The following is a 24954-nucleotide window of genomic DNA, read 5'->3' as shown; positions in this document are numbered from 1 at the left end:
TTCGGTACTCCGAGAATTTTGATGGAGAAGCAGGGTGTTCTACAGTAATCCTAAATTAAGTCATTCAAGAATAATTCAGAGTTTACAATCATTAGGTATTGATTCAGTAAGCCACCCAAGTCTCACCTCCTCCAAACAGGATCATCCAGAGTTACAGATGTGGTAGGAGGGTCTATCATGTCAATGCACCATGTGCTGCATTTGTAACTAGGTCATGCTGCATTCTCATCAGTCCATTCTAAGTGAGTTGCTAGACTTCTCAGTGTAGTGGGAGGACTGTTTTGTTTCCGGACTAACAAAAGGATACAAGGTAAGAACTGAATGTTCAAGCATTGCACTAGCCAAAATCAAACACCATCGATAACTGTAATCCAAAGTCTTCAAGACATTTAAACTAACCCTTTTGTCCCACAAAACTCCAGTGGCTAATTGAAAATACAGAAAATCAATGTGTACCAGTCTATCACAGGAACAATTACACATATATTGAAAACCAGAGGCAGGATTCTCCGTCGGCTGATGCCGGAATCGGGAAACGCGATTGGACGGAGAATCGGTTTTGGCACCGAAATCGTGGCGAGTGCCGGTTTCAGGGTAGGTGGCAATTCCCCAGTGCCTCAACAGCGGAGTCAATGCGTTCCAGAACACGCATACAGTAAATGCCATTGGCATATCATTAACGGGCCTGACTCATTATTCTCCGGAGGCTACATGATGCTCCGCCTCCACTGCGGCGAATTCCTGACAGTGAGGTTCACTTTTAAAAATCATGAAACAGGTGCTATGGCTGCTGAAGGAGAGAGAGGGGGTACGGAAAGTGTCCAACATCGCCATAGTTTGCTGACAGTCGTTGCGCTGGCCAGGGGTTTCTGCCAGGGCTGGCAGGAGTAGTGAGGGACGGCCAGGAGGTGCGCTGTGGGGTCGGGGTGGACATAGAGCACCATTGCAGCGGCCTGGAAGGTCAATTGGGTCCCCCCCGCCCCCAGGGCACCCCGCTAGGTGTCCACTGGCCACAGCCGACCCAGCAGGGGGATGGGTATGCTCCAGCACAACCAGTGCCATCTTGTTGGCTGGGAAGAGTGTGTATGGGGAGTGTAATGTTTATATGCGGTTGCAGCTTGTCAGTCTCCTGAGTGTCAATCACAGACCCAGTGAATGACACACCGTTTCTCATTGGAATAGATTGTTGCCACGTGGCGCCGATGCTAGCTCTTCAACGGTCGTTGAATCGGTCCAGATGCGGCACCAGTTTCGCGGTCCACAAATCCTGCCCCGTTTCAACACATAGTTTCAGGAACGGAGAATCCCACCCCATAAATTCATCCTGGCTATCCCATGTTATTCATGCTGAATCTTAAGATGATCTTTTTTAAATAAAAAAACATTTTATTAAAGCATTTATAATTTTATAACAATAAACGGTACAAAAACAAATATAAAAAATGTTCTTCTTTATCATGTGGCCACGCTAATTTCTATCAGTAATCATCTATCTTGTGATCAGCTGATCCAGAGATACACTGACCCAACAAAAGGCTCTCTTTCCCATCTACCCCAACCCCCTTACTCAACAGGGTGCATCTTGCTGCCTGTATAGAGTTTTCCTCCCTCCACTCTAGGAACAGGATATTTTCTCTTCTCACTCAGCAGGGTCTCACATTATCTGACCTTTTTTCTGTTTGGCAGGATGTGACGAGGATCAGTGCTGGGGCCTCAACCTTTTACAATTTATATAAATGACTTGGATGGAGGGGCTGAAGGTATGGTTGCCACATTTTCTGACAACACAAAGATAGGTTGGAAAGTAAATTCTGAAGAGGATTTAAGGAGGCTACAAAAGAATATGGGTAGGGTAAGTGAGTGGGCAAAAATCTGGCAAATGGAGTATAAAGTGGGCAAATGTGAAATTGTCCATTTTGGCAGGAAGAATAAAAAAGAAGCTCATTAACTAAATGGTGAGGGATTGCAGAGCTCTGAGATGCAGAGGGATCTGGGTGTCCTCATGCATGAAATGCAAAAGACTAGTATACAGGTACGACAATTAATTAGGAAAGCTAATAGAATGTTCTCATTTATTGTGAGGGGAATTGATTACAAAACTAGGAAGGTTATACTTCAGTTGTATAGGGCATTGGTAAGACCCACATCTGGAATACTGTGTGCAGTGTACAGTATTGGTCTCCATATGTAAATACATTCAATGCAGTTCAGAGAAGGTTTACTAGACTAATAACAGTAATGGTGGTTGTCCTATGAGGAAAGGTTGGAGAGGTTAAGTTTGTATCCACTGTAGTTTAAAAGAGTAAAAGGCGATTGAATCAAAATCTTTAAGTTCCTGAGGGAGTATTGACAGGGTGGATACGGAGAGGATGTTTCCTCTTGCTGGAGAATCTAGAACTAGGGGGTCACTGTTTAAAAATAAGGTGCTGCTAATTTAAGACAGAGATGAGGAAGAATCCTTTCTCTTAGAGTGGTGTGAGTCTCTGGAACTCGATTCCTCAAAAGGCAGTGAAGCAGTCTTTAAATATTTGTAAGGCAGAGCTAGATAGATTCTGGAATAACAAGGGGTGAACGGTTATTGGGGGTGGCAGAAACATGGGCGCTGAGGTTACAATCAGATCAGAGTGATCTTATTGTATAGCGAAGCAGACTTGAGGGGCCGAGTGGCCTACTCCTGCTCCTAATTTGCAGGTTTGTTCTGCTCGGCCCCTGATCGCACAGAAATAGCCTGCTCCAACAATCCAGCTTCAATCCTGCAATGTTGAATGGTGGAGCGAGTTCATGTTGCAGGGGACCCCATAGGGACTGCAGCCGGCCTTTGCTGGTCAGTCCGGTTTCAATTGTTAGTGCTAGTTACAGTCATCCTTGCACTAAGCTTGTGTATCCTGCTGGTTGCTGGGCTGAATTGCAGCATGACGATGCTGTGTACTGATATCATTGCTTTCAGTCAGCTTTGTACAAGCAAACAGCTAATGCAACACACCCACGCACCTCCATATCACCTTATTTTCTTTAAAGTGGCGAGTTCATTATTGATCAAGGGAGGGCCTCATTTTCGACAGCATCAAAGCAGCTTCATTCTTGATTCAATATTGTGCAGTAATTCATATCAGTGACTGTAATAAATCTGCTGCCAATGTAAATCAGAAACTCTTAATGCTCAGTCAGCAGTGCTGCTAGATACCACTTTGATTCATTATACACCATTCAATTCAATGTCAAATATTGGGCCCTGGAAATCATTCCTTAACATCATTGCAAAGGTAGTGCTGACAATAAATTGACAGCTCAGTCATTCTGCTTTCTGAAATAGCTTTGACTCTATAAATCGGCGGGGCCACACTGCGCAATCAGCAGTGATCTCACAGATATGGCCATGATTTACAACATGCATTTCAAATCTTAGCACTGTCTTGGCATCTTCCTTCTTTGGCACTTCAATAAACAAAACTCTACTTCTTAATCAAAGTTCTTGGAGTACTTAAAACAATTACGACTTATTTTGCTGAACTTCTCTCAACTTTCCATCAGCCCAGATATTAGTTTTGTGCCAATTCAATCTTGCTGTTTGAGTTTTATTCCTACTTCACTTCTGTTCACTGAGGGTCTCTCATGATCTATTCCTCCCTGATTTGCTTGTGCTTCTTATATTTTCCTCAACATCCCACCTTTCATAACCATTCCTCTAACTCCCCATCAGAAAGTATTGACATCATTCTGCAATCAACAGTGTTCATTGGCACTCAAACGTTCTTTCAGTCATCATTTGACATCAAATAGAGATCGAATGAAATCATTGACACAAAGTGCAATCACACATACTTTCTGGTCAGGGAGTTTGAGGAATGGTCAAACCACATCAATTGTAACATTTATTTGCTTTCAAAGCAGTTAAATGTAGTCAAGTGACTTCACTGATGATCAAATGCCATGGAGCTGAAGCTGAAACAATAACATCAGCATCAAAGTGCTCCACAGAAGGTATTCAACTGACACTTAAAGTGAACAAGGAGCTGGAATTGCTTAGTTCCAGTAATGCTGTGACCTCTCTCTAATTCTGTTTTACTGTCATGTATGCTGAAGACTAAATATAAAAACTAATATCAGAACTGAAAGGTCTGAAGGTCGATAAATCACCTGGACCGGATGGACTACACCCCAGGGTTCTAAAACAGATAGCTGAGGAGATATGATCTTTCAGGAAACACTGGAGGCAGGAAGGGTCCCAGAGGACTGGAAAGTGGCTAATGTAACACCACTGTTTATGAAGGGAGGGAGGCAGAAGATGGGAATTTATAGGCACGTTAGCCTGACTTCGGTCATTAGTTAGATTTTAGAGTCCATTATTAAAGATGAGATGTTGGAGTACTTGGAAGTGCGTGATAAAATAGGACTGAGTCAGCACGGCTTCGTCAAGGGGAGGTCATGTCTGACAAATCTGTTACAGTTCTTTGAGGAAGTTAGACAAAGGAGAACCAGTGGACGTGACTTATTTAGATTTCCAGAAGGCCTTTGACAAGGTGCCACATAGGAGACTGTTAAATAAGTTAAGAGCGCATGGTGTTCAGGGTAAGATCCTGGCATGGATAGAGGATTGGCTGACTGGCAGAAGGCAGAGAGTGGGGATAAAGGGGTCTTTTTCAGGATGGCAGCCGGTGACTAGTGGCGTACCTCAGGAGTCTGTGCTGGGACCACAACGTTTCACAATATACATGAATGATCTGGAGGAAGGAACTGAAGGTTGCTAAGTTTGCAGATGATACAAAGATCTGTATAGGGGCAGGGAGTATTGAGGAAGCAGGCGGGCTTCAGAAGGCTTTGGCCAGGATAGGGGAGTGGGCAAAGAAGTGACAGATGGAATACAATGTGGAAAAGTGTGAGGTTATGCACTTTGGAAGGAAAAATGGAGGCACAGATTATTTTCTAAATGGGAAGATGCTTAGGAAATCAGAAGCACAAAGGGACTTGGGAGTCCTTGTTCACAATTCTCTTAAGGTTAACGTGCAGGTTCATCGGCAATTAGGAAGGCAATTTCGCTGGGTTTCAAAGCAGACCAAGGCAGGCCAGCAGCACGGTTCGATTCCCGTAACAGCCTCCCCAAACAGGCGCCGGAATGTGGTGGCTAGGGGCTTTTCACAGTAACTTCATTTGAAGCCTACTTGTGACAATAAGCGATTTTCATTCATTTCATGTTAGCATACATGTCATGAGGGCTAGAATACAAGACCATGGATGTACTTCTCAGGCTACATAAGGCTCTGGTCAGACCCCATTTGGCATATTCTTAGCAGTTTTGGGCCCCGTATCTAAGGAAGGATGTGCTGGCCTTGGAAAGAGTCCTGAGGAGGTTCACAAGAATGATCCCTGGAATGAAGAGCTTGTCGTATGAGGAACGGTTGAGGACTGTGGATCTGTACTCATTGGAGTTTAGAAGGATGAGGGGGGATCTTATTGAAACTTACAGGAGACTGCGTGGCCTGGATAGTGTGGACCTGGAGAGAATGTTTCCACTTGTAGGAAAAACTAGAAGCAGAGGGCACAATCTCAGACTAAAGGGACGATCCTTTAAAACAGAGATGAGGAGGAATTTCTTCAGCCAGAGGGTGGTGAATCTGTGGAACACTTTGCCGCAGAAGGCTGTGGAGGCCAAATCACTGAGTGTCTTTAAAACAGAGATAGATAGGTTTTTGATCAATAAGGAGATCAGGGGCTATGGGGAGAAGGCAGGAGAATGGGGATGAGAAAAATATCAGCCATGATTGAATGGCAGAGCAGACTCGATGGGCCGAGTAGCCTAATTCTGCTCCTATGTCTTATGGTCTTATGCCTACTTTGAAATATCAACAGTGCTACTGCTTTTCTCTTGCCTCTGTCCCTCTTCATTCATCTCAGTTATAAACCAAGCTTCTCATTCACAGTTAATTTCCTGTTATTTAGCACAAAATAAAGCTAAAAGAAGCTATGAGCAGAGGAATCAAATTCACAGAGCCTTGCTCAGCATTGCAGCAGGTATACTGTCAAAAGGGTAGGATCTAAACCATAGTTAACTTGGCCTCGCAATTTTCTCTCTTTCAGTGCAACTCATTCTTATCTACAGCTCGGTAAATTTAAAGCGTTCATCCTCCAATTGTTTTCCATCAACTCGATGGTTCCCCAGGCTCCTGTTCTGTCTCCCATTCTGATTTACCTCAATTCCTTTCCTAATCTTCAACCCTGATGCTCAAAATGATAGCATCAGTGAGAAAATGAGATTGAACAGAATTGGAATAATAGTAGGCAAAAAAACCCCACCTCAGAGCAAAACTAAAACCAGGCACAATTCTTCAGCCTCCCCCTTCATTTTGCCTTTTTCCATTTGTAGTTATCAACAAAGTTATAATTCTAGGATGGCTGAAAGCACTTGAAACCATGTAGCAATATTTACAACATATAGTCTAAGCACAATGAAATAGCTCCTAATAAAATGAGGACAGCTGGCACATCAGGGGTGGTTCAGGGGCAGTTGGACCCCATTCATCACCTCATTACTAAGATTGAACGCTGTTTTTAAACTCCCATTGTGTAAAACATGATACCAAATTTTCTGTCATTTTCTTTATATGTGGAGTGCCGTGTACCGTCACCATTTTTAAATAATTATTTTACAGGACGAGGGTGTCACTGGCTAAGCCAGCATTTATTGTCTATCCCGAATTGCCCTTGATTAGGTGAGCTGCCTTCTTGAACCGCTGCTGTCCATGTGGTGTAGGTACATCCAGAGTGCTGTTAGAGGGGGAGTTCCAGCAACAGTGAAGGACGGGTACCGGACACCGTACCAGGGAGGCTCAGGGTGAAGCATGTGCTGGATTTGAGTATTTTATGGATATCAGCCTCTGTGTCTAGCAATTACTTATTATATATAAAATAATTAGGGTTAGGGTTAAAATAACAAATAAAGAGTTTTATTGCAACCCAGAATACCAGCGTCAATGCAGCCAGTTTTAGGTCCTTCTGGATTTTGGACCCTGGATAACTTGTCGGTCTTAGTCAGGATGTTGTGTGCCTTGGAGGGGAACTTGCAAATAGTGACTGTGGTGATATACATCACTGTAAATATACAAGGGTTAATGTAGATACACTAGGACACTGTAAATACACAAGGGGTTAATATAAATACACTTAGAATAGATAAACACTAGAGGGAGCACCAGAGACATCATGACACACAGACATTCAACCAATCGGTCAGTAAGATAGGACACGACCAATGGGCAGTCAAGACACACACAAAGGTGACACTACCACAAGCGGGCTACCCATATAAAAGGACAGGGCACACATGCTCTTTCTCTTTCCATAGGCGACACTCAGAGAGAAAGGAGTAGATCAGGGAAGCATCACACCCACCGCATGGATTAGAGCAGACTGGTTAGTTAGTTGAGTTACTATAGTTAGATTAGCAAGAAAGTTGAACTCAAGTAGGAGAATAGTTAACAATTCAATAAATCTTATATTGAACCAAGGCCTTCCTTCGTTTGGTGTATACTTGATCAGTTAATTGCATTGCGTGCAATCCGTGTTACCCCAGGGTGAACAACACGACAGTGACATCTTCATGGATCACTGCCCTTGTCCTAGGTGGTGGAAGGTGCAGTCACAGAATCATAGAATCCCTACAGTGCAGAAGGAGGCCTTTTGGCCTATAGAGTCTGCATTGGCCCTCTGAATGAGCACCTAGGCCCATTGCCCCACCCTATCCCGTAACCCCACCTAAACTGCGTGTCTTTGGACACTAAGGGGCAAATTACCATGGTCAACCCACCTAACCTACACATCTTTGGACTGTGGAAGGAAAGCAGAGCACCCGGAGGAAACCCACACAGACATGGGGAGAACGTGCACAGTCACCCAAGGCCAGAATTGAACTCAGGCCCCTGGCACTGTGAGGTAGCAGTGTACCACCACACCAACCATATACAGTCAAAGGAGATTTACCAGGAAGAACTTGAAACTAGATTGCTTAATTTCTAGATTTTAAAAATGTTTAGGTGTTGCGATACTCGCTTCTAGGGGATGGGAGAGGTGAGGGAAATTATCTCTCCTTGTATATATTTGAACATTTTCCCCAGTCCCAATTAAAATACTTCATTTCCCATCAGAAAATTGATTCCTGTACTGGGTCAATGCTGAGGGAAAGACTAAAACATCACTTATAAGAAAATGAGTAAAATATTTACAGTGAATTTTAAATGTGCAGAAGGGGGAAAATAAAGTGCTGTACACTGCTCGGTTTGAGGAGCCACAAAGGCATTAAATCACATTCTCTTGCTGGAATCTCTATGATTCTGTAAGACTCTGAGGTGGCATATCAGCTTGCCCACATCAGACAAAACAGCACTTCTGCACAGATTAGAAAATGGCATAACAATACAACTTAAAATTCAGCAAATTAATTGTACCGTACAAGTTGAAAGATCGCAGATAGAGCCACGGGGTGGGATTTTCCATTGCCTGACGCCAAAATCGGGCAGAGAATGACTCCCGACGCTGTAAACGTGGCAGGTGCCGGTTCGACGCCAGGCCACGATGCTCCGCCCCCTCCGATTTGGCATCACCGAGACGTGCCCGTCCGCAGTTTCAATCCCATTTGAATATCATGATCAGGCCCACCCGCGATTCTCCAACTCCGAGGGTCCGAGTTCCCGACGACGCGGGCCACATGTGGTCTCTGCTGTCGTGAGCCTGGCATGGCGGCTGCAGAGAGAGAGAGAGCAGGCGTGCGGACAATGTCCAGCACCGCCATACTCCGCCGAGAATCATGCCACTGGCCGGAGGGTTTCTGCCAGGGCTGGGGGCAGTCGTGGGGGATGGCCAGGAGGTGGGCTGTGGGTCAGGGTGGATGGGTACATGGTCCAGCTATCAGTGCGTGTGTGTGGGGGAGAGGGAAGGAGGGGGGGGGGGGGGGTGTAGGCGTACGTGCATCTGCAGCTTGTCAGCCCTGCGCATGTCCAGCACGGACCTGCCGATTCTCCCACCATTTTTCAAGCTTTCCAAGGGTGTTTCACGTGGCGCCGTTGCTAGCCCCTCACCGGTAGTGGAATCGGCGCAGGTGTGGCACCAATTTTTCTGTTGTGAAACACCACGGATCCTCCATTGGCATCAGCACTTAGACGCAGGGACGGAAAATCCAGCCCCATGGTCACTGCTGAGTTATCGGATTTGGATAGGCCTCTAAATCGCTTCACCCGGGTTTGGCAGGTAAATAAATCAGCCAGATTAGCCACCAACCACTACTGGAAAGCAAAACTGTGATGCCCTCTGTAATCTCACAGTTTTCAAACTCTGATTGCCTAAGTCCACCAGTGAAGGATGGCTACAACGTTTAAAGAAGAGAGAAGGAATCTACACAAGCAAAAGAAGAACGTCTATTCCATCAGTAACGTACACATATTTTGACGAACCATCGCACCACATTGCTATTAGGACATGGGACAAAATGTTCGGCCAACGAGTAAATTATAAAGAATACCTTAAAGGAGGACAGAGAAGCCGAAGATTTAGGGAGGAAATTCCATTAGACCTGTCACAGCACAGGTGCCAAGAGTGAAGCGATGGAAATTGGGGCTGTATAAGAGAGCAGAATTAGAGGAGTGCAGAGATCCTGGAGGATTGTAGAGCTGGAGGACACCATGGAAACGGGGAGGTACCAGTTCATGGAGGGATGTGACACAAGGGTAAAAAGTTTGAAGTCCGAGGCATTGTCAGATCTGGAGACAAAGTAAGTCAGTGAGCAGGGGTAATGGATGAGTGGGTCTTGTTATGATTAGGATAAGGGTAGCAAAGTTTTGGATCAGCTGAAGTTTACGGGAAGGCTGGCTAAGTGAGCGTCGGAGTAGTCAAGGCTGGAGGTGAAAAAGGCATTAATGAGCGTTTCAGCAGGCCTTAGGCAGAGGCTTGGGCAGAAACAGGAGATACTGCAGAGATGGAAATTGGCAACGTTGGTGATGGAGAAGATGTGGTGCCAGCAGTTCAGCTTCAGACGATATAGGATAGTGTGGCTGTTAAGAGTCGGGTTCAGCCTCACAAAGTCGCCAGGAGTATGGAGTTGATGATTCCTGGCATGAACCAAAGACAATGGCATTTTGTTGGAGGAAATTTCTACTCCTCCAGAAGTGAATGTGATAGAAGCAGCATGGCAAATCAGAGGCTGTAGAAGGACCAAGAAAGGTGGTGGTGAGAGTGAGCGAGGTATCATCAACGTATTTGTGCAGCCTGATGTTTTGTTTTTGGATGATGTTGCAGAGTGACGATCTACAGATGAGAATGTGGGGGCGGTGAAGGATAGATCTGTTGGGGACTGAAGATGTAACACTGTAGGAATAGGAAGAGAAGCTAACGCAAGAGAGCTACAACTGAATAGAAATTAAAGGAATCAGGCAGAGGCCATCGCACCCAGCTGGACTTCAGGCAACAGGTAATGGAGGAGGATGGTGTGCTTAAATATGTCAAAAGGTTACAGGCACCAAGAAGGATGAGGACATTTGGTTTACCATTGCCATAGTCAATGGTTTGTCACTTGTGACCGTGTTAAGGACTGTTTCAGTGCTGTGGCAGGGAAATAATTTTTCTCAATCTACTGCATGAAAATCTCTCATCCTCCTGAAAACCTCCCTAAGGTCACATATTAACTTTCTCTGGTCCACTTTTCCAACCTCTCCTCATAACTGAAGTCCCTCTTCCTTAATATCCTGATGAACCATCACTGTAACCTTTCTAAGGCCTTTACATCTTTACTGAAGTGTGGTTCCTAGAACTCTCCGCAATATTCCAGAAAAGGCCTAACCAGTGATTTATAAAATTCTAGAATGATCTGGTTGCTTTTATATTCTGTTCCACTGCTTACAAACCCAAGTAACCCATATGTTTTGTTAACCACCTCATAGAGTGCAGTGCCACCTTTAAGGATTTGGGTATATGGATACTAAGACTTCTCTGTACACCCACAGATTAAGCAACCCTTTGGCACAGATTTAATATGAAGGTCACGTTTGACTGAGTGTGGGATCAAGGAGCCCCAGCAAAACTGGAGTTAACGAGAATTAGGGAAAAATCTCTCGCCTAGTTGGACTCATACTGGCACAAAGGTAGATGGTTGTGGTTGTCGGAGGTCAGTCACCTCAGCTCCAGGACATCACTGCAGGAATTCTTCAGGGGAGTGCCCTAGGCCTAACCATCTTCACCAATGGCCTTCCTTCCATCATAAAGTTAGAAGTGGGGATGTTTGCTGATGATTGCACAATGTTCTGCAACATTTGCCACTGCTCAGATACTGAAGCAGTCTCGGTCCAAATGCAACAAGACCTGGACAATATCCAGGCTTGGACTGACAAGTGGCAAGTTACATTTGCGCCACACAAGAGCTAGGCAATGACCATATCTAACAAGAAAGAGTCTAACTATTGCCCCATGGCATTCAATGATATTGCCATTACTGAATCCCCCACTATCGACATTCTGGGGGTTACCATTGACCAGAAACTCAGCTGGATGAACCATAGAAATACCGTGGCTACAAGAGTAAGTCAGTGGCTAGGGATCCTGTGGCGAGTTACTCATCTCCTGACTTCCCAAAGCCTGTCCAGGAGTGTGATGGAACGCTGTCTGCTTGCCTGAATAGATGCAGCTCTATTAACAATCAAGAAGCTCAACGCAATCCAAGACAAAACAGCCCACTTAATTGGCAACTAATCCACAATCATTTACTTCCTCCACCACCGACACACAGTGGCAGCAGTGTGTACCACCTACAAGTGGTACACACTGCTGCCACTGTGTGTCGGTGGTGGAGGGAGTAAATGATTGTGGAATTCACAGTAATTCACCAAGCCTCCTTAGATAGCACCATCCAAACCCATTACCTCTACCATCTGGAAGGAAAAGTGCAGCAGATGCAGAAGAACATCATCAACTGGAGGTTCCCCTCCAAGTTGCCCTCCATCCTGACTTTTCCACATTGCCGGGTAGATGACAGTGTTTATCTGTACTGGAACAGCTTAACTCGGAGCACAGCAAGTTCTGGAGCGCAAGTATTCAGTACTATTGTCAGAATATTGTCAGGGCTCATAGTATTTGCAGTCTCCAGTGCCTTCAGCATTGCTTGATATAATGTGGAGTGAATTGAATTGGCTGAATACTGGCATCCATGATGCTGGAACCTCTGGAGCAAACCGAGATGGATCATCCACTTGGCACTTCTGGTTGACGATTGTCGCGAATGCTTTAGCATTATCTTTTGCACTGATGTGCTGGGCTCCTCCTTCATTGAGGATGGGGACATTTGTGGAGCCTCCTCCTCAGTGAGTTGTTCGAGGGTCCACCACCATTCACGACTGGATGTGGCAGCACTGCAGAGCTTAGATCTGATCCATTGGTTGTAGAACATAGAACATAGAACATTACAGCGCAGTACAGGCCCTTCGGCCCTCGATGTTGCGCCGACCTGTGAAACCACTCTAAAGCCCATCTACACTATTCCCTTATCGTCCATATGTCTATCCAATGACCATTTGAATGTCCTTAGTGTTGGCGAGTCCACTACTGTTGCAGGCAGGGCATTCCATGCCCTTACTACTCTCTGAGTAAAGAACCTACCTCTGACATCTGTCTTATATCTATCTCCCCTCAATTTAAAGGTATGTCCCCTCGTGCTAGACATCACCATGCGAGGAAAAAGGCTCTCACTATCCACCCTATCCAATCCTCTGATCATCTTGTATGTCTCAATTAAGTCACCTCTTAACCTTCTTCTCTCCAACGAAAACAGCCTCAAGTCCCTCAGCCTTTCCTCATAAGATCTTCCCTACATACCAGCAACATTCTGGTAAATCTCCTCTGCACCCTTTCCAATGCTTCCACATCCTTCCTATAATGCGGCGACCAGAATTGCATGCAATACTCCAAATGCGGCCGCACCAGAGTTTTGTATAGCTGCAACATGGCCTCATGGCTCCTAAACTCAATCCCTCTACCAATAAAAGCTAACACACCGTACGCCTTCTTAACAACCCTCTCAACCTGGGTGGCAACTTTCAGGGATCTATGTACATGGACACCGAGATCTCTCTGCTCATCCACACTGCCAAGAATCTTACCTTTAGCCCAGTACTCAGTCTTCCTGTTATTCCTTCCAAAACGAATCACCTCACACTTTTCTGCATTAAACTCCATTTGTCACCTCTTAGCCCAGCGCTGCAGCTTATCTGTGTCCCTCTGTAACTTGTAACATCGTTCGCACTGTCCACAACTCCACCGGCTTTAGTGTCACCTGCAAATTTACTCACCCATCCTTCCACGCCCTCCTCCAGGTCATTTATAAAAATGACAAACAGCAGTGGCCCCAAAACAGATCCTTGTGGTACACCACTAGTAACTGGACTCCAGTCTGAACATTTCCCATCAACCACCACCCTTTGTCTTCTTCCAGCTAGCCAATTTCTGATCCAAACTGCTAAATCACCCTGAATCCCATGCCTCCGTATTTTCTGCAGTAGCCTACCATGGGGAACCTTATCAAACGCTTTACTGAAATCCATTTCCACCACATCAACTGCTTTACCCTCATCCACCTGTTTGGTCACCTTCTCAAAGAACTCTAGAAAGTTTGTGAGGCACGACCTACCCTTCACAAAACCGTGTTGACTATCTCTAATCGAATTATTCCTTTCCAGATGATTATACATCCTATCTCTTATAAGATTTTTCCCACAACAGAAGTAAGGCTCACTGGTCTATAGTTACCGGGGTTATCTCTACTCCCCTTCTTGAACAAGGGGACAACATTTGCTATCCTCCAGTCTTCTGGTAATCCTGTGTTGTAACTTCGCAAAGCTGACACCTCAATTTTAGATATGCCTGGTGCTGCTCCGGCCTGATCTCCTGCAGTCTTCATTGAACCAGGGTTGATCCTCTGGCTTGGCTGTGAATGGTAGGGTGGGGAATATGCTGCGTCATGATATTAAAAATTGTGGTTGAGTACAATTCTACTGCTGATGGCCCACAGCGCCTCATGATTGCACATTATGAGTTGCTAGATCTATTTGAAATCTAACCCATTTAGCACGGTGGAGTGCCTCATAACATGATGGAGGGTTTCCTCAATGTGAAGTCGGGAAACTTTGTCTCCACAAGGACTGTGTGGTGGTCACTCCTACCAATACTGTCATGGACAGATGTATCAGGCAGGTTGGTGAGGATGTGGTTATGTTTTTCCCACCTTGTTGGTTCCCTCGCCATCTGCTGCAGACTCAGTCCGGCAGCTATATCCATTTGAATTCGGTTGGCTCAGTCTGTAGTGGTGCTATCAAGCCTGATGATGAACATTGATGTCCCCCACCCAAAGTACATTTTGTGCCCTTGCCACCCTCAGTGCTTCCTCCAAATGGAGGAATAAGAGTACTGATTAATCACTTGAGATTGGATGGATAATCAGCACGGGGTTTCCTTGCCCATATTTGACCTGTTACCATGAGAACTCCTGGGGTCCAGAGCCAATATTGAGGACTCCCAGTATAACTCCTCCCGGCTGTATAACTCTGCTGGTCTGCCCTGCCGGTGGGACAGGGCATACCCAAGGTACTGTGATGGTGGAGTCTGGTGCATTGTCTGTAAGGTATGATTCCATGAGTATGACTGTGTCAGAGACAGCTCTCCCAATTTTGGCACAAGCCCCTAGATGTTAGTAAGGAGGGGCTGTTTAGCAGAGGGCTAAATCGCTGGCTTTGAAAGCAGACCAAGGCAGGCCAGCAGCACGGTTCAATTCCCGTACCAGCCTCCCCGAACAGGAATGTGGCGACTAGGGGCGTTTCACAGTAACTTCATTTGAAGCCTGCTTGTGACAATAAGCAATTTTCATTTTCAGGAGGATTTAGCAGGGTCGACAGGGCAGAGACTGCTGTTGCCGTTTCCAGTGCCTAGGTCATTCATTGGAGAAGGAAGCACAAATAGATTAAGACAACGTAATGAACTCTTGCTGGGTAAACAGTGCCATAGTTACACTGCTGGCTTCCAATAGAGCAAGTTCAGACTTGAAGGGTAACAGGTCTCCAGTTACCAGTTGCTAATCATAAACAAGTGTAAGACCCAGAAAATCAGTGGTGGCGTTGTTACTGCTGTTATCCTTTCTGATTCAGCCTCCTTCAGAAAGTCTCCTGCTGTCTGCTGTTTTACCATCTCCAAATAGTAACAAATGAGATATTGATTGTTTCAAAAGTTATGACTCATCCGACTTGACTTTTAAAAGCTGCAGGGATGTTTGTGCAGAAATAAATGTCATCCTTTTTTGTATGAGGTACCCTGTTGCGTGATATTTTGAAATATGATAACCCAGGCTTCAATATTAACAATTTAATTTAATCCTTTAATGACCAGACTGACCTTTAGGACTTTTTGTCCTCAATATTAATCTGGATGAAACCCTAATCAGAAAAATCAACCAACAATTTGAACATCCGGTCAGAGTTCCCCAAGACTGTATCTTCATTGCAGTGTTAATGCAAGCTGAGTTGCAACACTAATAAAGATTATTATTAAGATTATGATTAAGCTAGAATGGTTTGATTTCCCCACAGAAATAAAGATCTGCCAGTGATACAGGTGGGATAGAGGCTTCAGGTACAATGTGGCACAATGATCTCTCAAATCTCTACTTCCAGCAGCTTTGCCAAAATGCTGCTGAGAAAAAATGAAATGAAATGAAATGAAAATCGCTTATTGTCACAAGTAGGCTTCAAATGAGGTTACTGTGAAAATCCCCTAGTCGCCACATTCCAGCGCCTGTTCAGAGAGGCTGGTACAGGAATTGAACCGTGCTGCTGGCCTGCCTTGGTCTGCTTTAAAAGCCAGCAATTTAGCCCTGTGCTAAACCAGCCACTAATCAAGAGATCTAATCAAGTCACTGTCTTCAATGTACCAATAATGCCAATGGTCGTGAAACTGTTCCTCAGCTGTTACAATTTAAAAAGGAATATCACCCAGAACAAATCAGCATATATATGCATGAGGCCTTTCAAATTGGCATCCATTACACACATTTAACAATTGCAAAATGGAAACAAAAACCACAAATTTTGGGAAGCCATGTTCTACCTAGACAAGGACACCTGAAGGAAGTCTGATCAATAGTTGTGTACTCGCATTTTTCATGCATCGGGGGAGCTACCAAAGCAGGCATTTGGTCCCATACATATGCTAATGGCGGACCCTGTCACCTGCTTTAAGGACCTTGGCTGTCGTGTTGGGTGCTCCAATGCACAAATGATCCAACACGGCTGTAGATGGTAGAACTCTGTTTTATTGTCTTAAACAATGACACCTACTAACTGCTGGTTTGGGTTCGTGCTTCACCAGCTAACCTGTGGACCCAGCCCTATCAACCAGCTGACAGTGGGATGGCTGAATCGGTGGCTTAACCTTCAAGGTCTGGAAGGCTGACTATGCGAGGTGATTGGCGCAGGCACCAGTGTCCAAGCGAAATGTGATCTGTGATCGGTTGACCGTTAGGGTGGCACACCACTCATCGCCCGGATCAATGCTGTGCACTGGCAGCGGCTGGTGGTTCCGACTTGGGGACATCCGGTTCTTGTGGATTACCGCAACGCAGAAGGGCTCCCTATCTTCGGTATCGCTGGTCTGCATACTGTCAGGATATGACTCAGTGTATGGGGGCTGAATTTCCCGCACGTCCCTGCGAGGCTGACGGAATTGTTGAGAGTTGGCAGGTTGAGCTGCTCGACAACAGGCAGCGTAGTGGCCCACCCTGCCACAGCGGAGGCATTGTCGCGCTTTGGCCGGACATTGACGCTTTAAGTGGGTGGAGCCACAGTTGCCGCACGTCGTGACGTCATGGCATTCGTTGCGCCACCGCGCATGTGCGGTGCGATCCTGCGTAGAGCGCGCCTGCGCATCACGTCCCTCTGCATCAACGTCCCTTCTTTTGCCACGTACAAGCGCGGGAGGCCTCGGAAAGCGCGCAAAATGGCTGCCCTCGTCCGAGCCGCGGGCCGGGAGGAACTCGATCGACTGGACCCGCTCCGCCTCGTAGGACCCGTGCCGTGCCGTTTCGGACGCCTGGATTTGGGAGTACCGGCTGGTCGCGTTCTCATGGAGGACGCAGGTCTCGATGGCAGTCGCTAGGGTGAGGCGCTTTATTTTGAGGAGCTGCTGGCGTAGGGTGTCCGAGGTGACCCCAAAAACTATCTTATCCCATATCATGGAGTCGGAGGTGGCCTCATAGCCGCAGGACTGCACAAGGATACGGAGGTGAGTCAAGTAAGATTGAAAAGGCTCATCCTTACCCTGCAGGCGCTGCTGGAAGCTCTCATTGACTTTCACGCTGAAGTGTTCCTCGAACTTTAGAAGCACCGTCTTATATTTAATCTTGTCCTCGCCTTCCGCGAATGCCAGGGAGTTGTAGATGTGGATGGCGTGTTGCCCTGCCGTGGAGAGGAGGAGGGCGATCTTCCTGGTGTCCGATGCATTCTCCCTGTCTGTGGCTTCGAGGAAGAGCTGGAAGCGCTGTTTAAAGAGCTTCCAGTTGATACCAAGATTTCCAGCAATTCGGAGCGGCTGCGGCGGGCTGATGTTTTCCATGGAGCAGGATAGCGGATTTCTGAAAGGGAGCAGGTAGGTCTCACAGTCGCTGGTTAGCTTCCACTACTGGTATCATGTCGTGTTGGGTGTTCCGATGCACAAATGATCCAACACGGCTGTAGATGGTACAACTCGGTTTTATTGTCTTAAACAATGACAACTACTAACTGCTGGTTTAGGTTCGTGCTTCACCAGCTAACCTGTGGACCCAGCCCTATCACTATCTTGGTGAGGCACTCAGCACATGGTCTATGTTTGAGTGGCACACTGTGAGCTCTGTGCTCTGAGCTATCTCCTGGTAGAATCAGCGGGAACTGTGGTGTTCCCTGTTTTATAGTGCGTGTGCTCTCACTGGTGATTGGCTGCGATGTTGTGTGTGTGCTGGTTGGTCCAACTACCTGTCCATCAGTGTGTGTGTGATTGCACCATGTTATGCTGATGTGGATATCATGACATTGGCCTCGGGTCCTTTGCAGTTAGCAGGTTCCGTAGATCTCCTGACTACTGATGCCCGCTGCCATCGTCACTCTGCAATCATCCTATACCTGCAGGCAGCTTGGAATTGTCGGCTTTCATCAGGGAAGATGCCTTTGAAGGTGCCAGCAAAAGAAGGTTTCTTTAAAGTTTTAGATTTTGCTTCAGTCACTGATAGCAATAGGAAACAGTGGGGGGGGGGAAAGACTCCAATAGAATCATTTGGAGAAATTATGTGTTGTGCCAAAGGACTTTTATATCTTATGAAAATACGACATATGTGACAACTATGTCATCCCACTCAAAGTTTCTCAAATCATGTCAGCAGCACACGCGCATAAATCAATTGTTGTGTGCAGTTCTAGAAGTACATGAACCCCACAAATCAATTACTTCAGAAACCTAAGCCTCGATTTTAGCTTGTGCGGTGGGGTGTTTTTTTTTTGGCGGGGGGCACATTAGGGTTGCCAAATCTGTTTTGAACATTCTTGGAGATATAATCATGTAACATTTGATGATATGGAATTTGATCATGTGACAGCACTCACATGCTGCTTAATAAATGGCATTTCCTCAGGTGACACTTAGTAAAATTTGCAGATGTTATTCTAGTTAGCTGAGTACAGCAAAGCCCCAACTAAAATCATCCACTTTTTGTTTACTAGTCAGATGAATAACAATGTATAAAACAAGGAATGAACAAAAATAGAAAGATTAAAGATAAATAGCGTTTAACTAAAAATACTAATATTTGGACAGTGTTGACCACAATGAGAAACACCAATCGTGCAGAACTTTTGATTCATGGCGATAAGGTGCTGGCAGGCAGGATCTTGCTACCTCATATCGGTAGATGAATCTCATCTTAACTCCCTCCCATGCATCAATCTTTCAGGGCAAGGAGGGATTTAAACTCAAGGCCCACAAGTCAGAAAATGTGTTTATAACCCTTCAGGTATACAATTAATTTGCACAGATTTGGCCCAAGGACTTTACATCAAAAGATCTACAGGTCTCTAATGAAGGCCGATTGATAATAGTGCACCAAACAAAATTAGGTAAAGCAGAAAATGTCCGTGCATTATGTCTTGAAGTTTCCTTCAGGCAAGAGAGACAGAGAATGAAAAGAATACACTGTTCTATTTCTCCCATGGATAAAATGACACAAAAGGAATTGACTTTCACAGAGTTAGCTTGGCATTTCATTATTATAACTGTGAGGGGGCAGCACGGTGGTGCAGTGGGTTAGCCCTGCTGCCTCACGGCGCCGAGGTCCCAGGTTCGATCCCGGCTCTGGGTCACTGTCCGTGTGGAGTTTGTACATTCTCCCTGTGTTTGCGTGGGTTTCGCCCCCACAACCCAAAGATGTGCAGAGTAGGTGGATTGGCCACGCTAAATTGCCCCTTAATTGAAAAAAAAATGAATTGGGTACATTACATTTATTTTTTTTAATTAAAAAATTATAATAACTCTGTCACGTTGCAAAAATATGCTCACGAGGCACTATAGAATATTAACTTAAGATCGAGAAAATATGCTCACTGCACACTGGATAGGCTGACACTGCTTTAACTCAATCTTACAGCAAAAGGCACTATTGTTATTGCTGCTAGTCACTAATTTCCAGAAAACATCAAGCCACATGCACACATTCAGCCCAGGTTTTGTACAGAGTCAGGAACAGTGAGCTGGAAACACGTTTCGATGTTTGCATCCAGATTACACTATGTGGGTACCATCTGGAAACAAATCAACTGTGACTTGTGTACTCGACTGCTGAATATCATGAGGGTAAGGGTCAAATGGAAGAGTGGGCCAGGGACAAGTGCAGGATGATACCAGCAGGTTCAACCGTAACCTTGAACAAGGAATTGGATAAATAACTGAATTGGAGAGTTTACAGGGCTTTGGACAAAGGACAGGAGAGTGCGACAAATGAGAATGTTCATTCAAAGAGCTGGCATAGTTACAAAGTTACAATGGGCCGAATGGCCTCCGTCTGTGCTGGATCATTCTATGATCCCATGGAACCAAGTTCCTCCACTCACCTGCACAGCTACCACAGAGAGCACCTCAACACAGATCCTGTTGAACTCATCAAAACAGCCCCAGGCACCAGTCTGCGCCAGTCCTTTGTAGATGTTGCCACAGGACTGCAGGAGATAAAAAAAACAGATGAATCAATATTGTGAAGTGATACCTTTTGGTAGTAATAATAAGGGAAGGCAACGTGAACCAAATTGTCCAATTTTTAAGGGGTTGTAGTAACAGAGAGATGTGGATGTATGTCAACAAATCTTTAAAGGTGGGAGGACAAGTTAAGAAGACTAGCAAATGGGATCCATATGAATTAGGGGTAGGAGTGGGCCATTCAGCCCCTCGAGCCTGCTCTGCCATTCAATAAGATCATGTTTCTTTTAATGTATTTTTATTGGCATTTTCCACATTTTACAGCATAACAGTTTAACATATAACCCACCTGATGCTTACACAGTATGACGTTCCTTATTTACAAATTTTGCATACATTCCTTCTGTCTGGTTGTCCACAGATGTCCCCACAGTTCCCCCTTTCCTTACTGTCCATGTTTATTAGCTCCTGCAGCAAAGTATCTCTTGGGGCCCTAGGGTACCTCGTCATCTCCTTGTGGAGAAAGTGTTTGATTTGAAGGTGCTGGAGTTCCTGTCCTGTCGGTAGCTCCAGTTCTTCCATTAGTTCATCTAGGGTAGCGAATCTGCTTCCCATGTAAAAGTCCCTGACAGCTAGCAACACCCCCCCCCCCCCCCCCCCCCCCCCCCGCCCCCCTCCCCCCGTCCTGGCTCCATTATTTAAAGGTGGCATCCAGCATGGCTGGGGGGAATTTGTGGTTGCTGCAGATGGGGGCCATAGAGAACAACCCGGTTAAATCAAAGTGCTGCCTCATTTGGTTCCATGGTTCCATGTCCTTAGTGTGGCTACCACCACTGGGCAGGATGTATATTTTGCTGGGGGGGAATGGGAACACTGTTGTGGCGAGAGCCTGGAGGGTCGTTCTTTTGCAGGAGGACTCCGCCAGCCTCACTCATTCACTGTGGCTGCCAGTGGTAGTATTGGAATTTTGATAGGCCTTGCCACACATGTTTTTCCTCCTTTGCAGTGCAGACTTGGGGATCCTTGGGGTTCTTCCCTCCCACACAAACATCATGATCATTTTGTCTATCCCTTGGAAAAAGGCCTTGGGGATGAATGTCGGTATGGATCTGAACAGGAAGAGGAACCTCGGCAGCACATTCATCTTGATCGTCTGCACCTTCCCAGCCAGGGAGAGTGGGGTCGTGTCGCATCTCTGTAGGTCCTTTTTGACTTCCTCCGCCAGGCTGGTCAGATTCCATTTATAGATCTGTGTCCAGTCCAGGGCTATTGGATCCCCAGGTAGTGGAATTTGTTTTGGGCAAATTTGAATGGGAGTCCCTCTAGCTCTGTCCCTCCCCGATTTGGGTTCACAGGGAATGCCTCGCTCTAGCCCAGGTTAAGTTTATAACCTGAGAAGATTCCGAACTCTTTCAGGAGCTGCATGATTGCTCTCAGGCGGGGACAGTGGGCAGCCCTGCCTTGTGCCTCTGTGCAGCTGGAAGTATTCACAGCTGGTGGTGTTGGTCCGATTGCTCGCCTTGGGGGAGTTGTCAAGGGTTTCACCCACAAAGTGAACCCCCTCCCTAGCCCAAACCACTCCGAGTACCTCAATGAGGTACTTCCAATCGACTCCGTTGAAGGCCTGGGACCATGATTGATCTGATCATGGGCTCAATCGCACATTCGTGCATACAAACTGTGGCGATAACAAAATACAAATACAATCCTTGACTTTATTAACAGAGTACAAAGTCTTACAACACCAGGTTAAAGTCCAACAGGTTTGTTTCGATGTCACTAGCTTTCGGAGCGCTGCTCCTTCCTCAGGTGAATGAAGAGGTATGTTCCAGAAACAAATATATAGACAAATTCAAAGCTGCCAGACAATGCTTGGAATGCGAGCATTAGCAGGTGATTAAATCTTTACAGATCCAGAGATGGGGTAACCCCAGGTTAAAGAGGTGTGAATTGTGTCAAGCCAGGACAGTTGGTAGGATTTCGCAGGCCAGATGGTGGGGGATGAATGTAATGCGACATGAATCCCAGGTCCCGGTTGAGGCCACACCATTGTGTGCGGAGCTTGGCTATAAGTTTCTGCTCGGCGATTCTGCGTTGTCGCGCGCCCTGAAGGCCGCCTTGGAGAACGCTTACCCGGAGATCAGAGGCTGAATGCCCTTGATTGCTGAAGTGTTCCCCGACTGGAAGGGAACATTCCTGCCTGATGATTGTCGCGCGATGTCCGTTCATTCGTTGTCGCAGCGTCTGCATGGTCTCGCCAATGTACCACGCTTCGGGACATCCTTTCCTGCAGCGTATGAGGTAGACAACGTTGGCCGAGTCGCACGAGTATGTACCGCGTACCTGGTGGGTGGTGTTCTCACGTGTAATAGTGGTATCCATGTCGATGATCTGGCACGTCTTGCAGAGATTACCATGACAGGGTTGTGTGGTGTCGTGGTCACTGTTCTGAAGACTGGGTAGTTTGCTGCAAACAATGGTTTGTTTGAGGTTGCGCGGTTGTTTGAAGGCAAGTAGTGGGGGTGTGGGGATGACCTTGGCAAGATGTTCATCTTCATCAATGACGTGTTGAAGGCTGTGAAGAAGATGTCGTAGTTTCTCCGCTCCGGGGAAGTACTGGACGACGGTATTCTGTCGGTTGTGTCCCATGTTTGTCTTCTGAGGAGTTCGGTGCGGTTTTTCGCTGTGGCGCATTGGAACTGTCGATCGATGAGTCGAGTGCCATATCCCGTTCGTACGAGGGCATCTTTCAACGTCTGTAGATGCCTGTTACACCCCTCCTCGTCTGAGCAGATCCTGTGTATATGGAGAGGTTGCCCATAGGGGATGGCTTCTTTAATGTGTTTAGGGTGGAAGCTGGCGAAGTGGAGCATCGTGAGGTTATCCGTGGGTTTGCGGTAAAGCGAAGTGCTGAGGTGACCGTCCTTGATGGAGACGAGTGTGTCCAAGAATGCAACTGATTTTGGAGAGTAGTCCATGGTGAGTCTGATGGTTGGATGGAACTTATTAATGTCATCGTGTAGTCGTTTCAGTGATTCTTCGCCGTGGGTCCAAAGGAAAAAAATGTCATCGATGTATCTGGTGTATAACATCGGTTGAAGGTCCTGTGAGGTGAGTAGGTCCTGTTCAAACTTGTGCATGAAGATGTTGGCGTATTGGGGTGCGAATTTGGTCCCCATGGCTGTTCCGTGCCCCCCGGCGGGGGGTCGGAGAATCTCGCCCATGTAATTTTATTTAATCTACAAAGAACATTTTATTTGTTGGTTTGTTGCATGCATCAATTCTGAATGGAGAGTATTGAGTTGTAGGATAATGTTCACTGGGCCCTGGATTTTAATAATTGTCCCATGGTCCCCTGACACCACACACACACACAGACACACACACAAACCTAATTTAGTCAACCACAATTATGAAGTCAATCATGGCTTGTTGGCAGCACAGTCAACTCCGGGTCAGAAGGTTGTGGTTTCTACTCCCATTCTACTGACTCAGAATCTAGGCGGGTGCTTCGGTGCATTACTGAATATGTGACACACAGTCAAAAGAATCAACTTTCAGGTGCAATAATAAACCAAGGTCCCCATCTGGCCTGGCAAATGCAACAGAAAAGCACTATTCAAAGAGGAGGGTTCTCCACGCATTCGAGATAATATTCAGCCTTCAATCAAAACAAATCGCCTAGTCATTATCACATTGCAGTTTGTGGAATCTTGTTTGTGTACATAATTCGCTGCCACATTTCCTCTATTACAGCACTTCAAAAGTGCCTTATTTGCTCTAAAGCACTTTGGGAAGTCCTGAGGTCATGAAAGGGGATATTTAAATGCAATTTTTTGGTGTCACAATTACACTGCTATATCTGCTGGAGAGTTCTGCTTATAATTCGCTCAAGAAGATGGTGACAAGATGCATTAGAATATTTTAGGTTAAATGTCATGTCGTCTGCAAATAAGAAATGTTCAATCCACTAAATCTCCTGAAGCTGCAACTTGAATGATACAAACTTGGATGATAGTTTGCGGCTGGGAATTCCCGCCGGCGAAGGCACCTCTTCCAATCCCGCTGAACTCAATGGCCATTTGCATTGTTCACTGGCCACGCCACCAGGGAACCCATCAGCGAATGACGGCCCACCTCCCCTGTCAGAAAACCCGCCATGCTGGTGTTGGGGGGGGGAATCTTTGCCCTGAGTTTAGTTCAGCATAAAGAACAAGGTGCATTACTTAAGGAGCATACTGTTAGCTAGGAGGGCATTTTCAAGGAGCACAGATTCTTGAGCAGTCTTCAAAAGTGCTTCCTTCCCCTTCACGCTTAGGGTTAGGCATGTTATAAAAATATAAGTTTTGTGTGTTTTAAAAAAAATTGTAATCAGAATTAAAAAAGACATTTGAACCACGGCGACAATAGGTCGACAGAATAACATAACCATGCTGCTAACTGTACCTTCATCTCTCCTCAGTGGGGAAACAAGTGCTGAGGAATATGGTGTGTGGCAGTAACGTATGAACATTGTACATCTTCACATGAAATTCTTACGGATTCCAAATTAACAAAGGCATTAACCAGTGTAAAATAAATTGCCAGATGCCTGTTATAACAACTAGCCATAAAAATGTCACAGGTTACTTGTCCCAAAACTGCTTTTAAACAGCTTATTTTCTTACATTCTGGTGTATTTCAAGACTTATATTACCATGGCAACACTGCTCTTTTAACTCTGAT

At 45.8% G+C, this 24954-nt stretch overlaps 1 protein-coding gene across 1 annotated transcript in view; it reads right to left on the bottom strand.

Moving 5' to 3' along the window:
- dnah9 (dynein, axonemal, heavy chain 9) overlaps nucleotides 1-24954 on the bottom strand; it is a 779494-nt gene that overhangs the window by 547629 nt on the left and 206911 nt on the right. The window contains exon 28 of the mRNA XM_072483125.1: nucleotides 20148-20252. Within this exon, the coding sequence (XP_072339226.1) occupies nucleotides 20148-20252 (105 nt within the window). The remainder of the gene's footprint in view (nucleotides 1-20147; nucleotides 20253-24954) is intronic.

Source organism: Scyliorhinus torazame, chromosome 18, assembly GCF_047496885.1.
Source record: "Scyliorhinus torazame isolate Kashiwa2021f chromosome 18, sScyTor2.1, whole genome shotgun sequence".
In the NCBI taxonomy this organism is placed as follows: Eukaryota; Metazoa; Chordata; class Chondrichthyes; order Carcharhiniformes; family Scyliorhinidae; genus Scyliorhinus; species Scyliorhinus torazame.
Note: the sequence above shows the minus strand (reverse complement) of the source record. Positions and strands in the feature narration are given on the sequence as shown.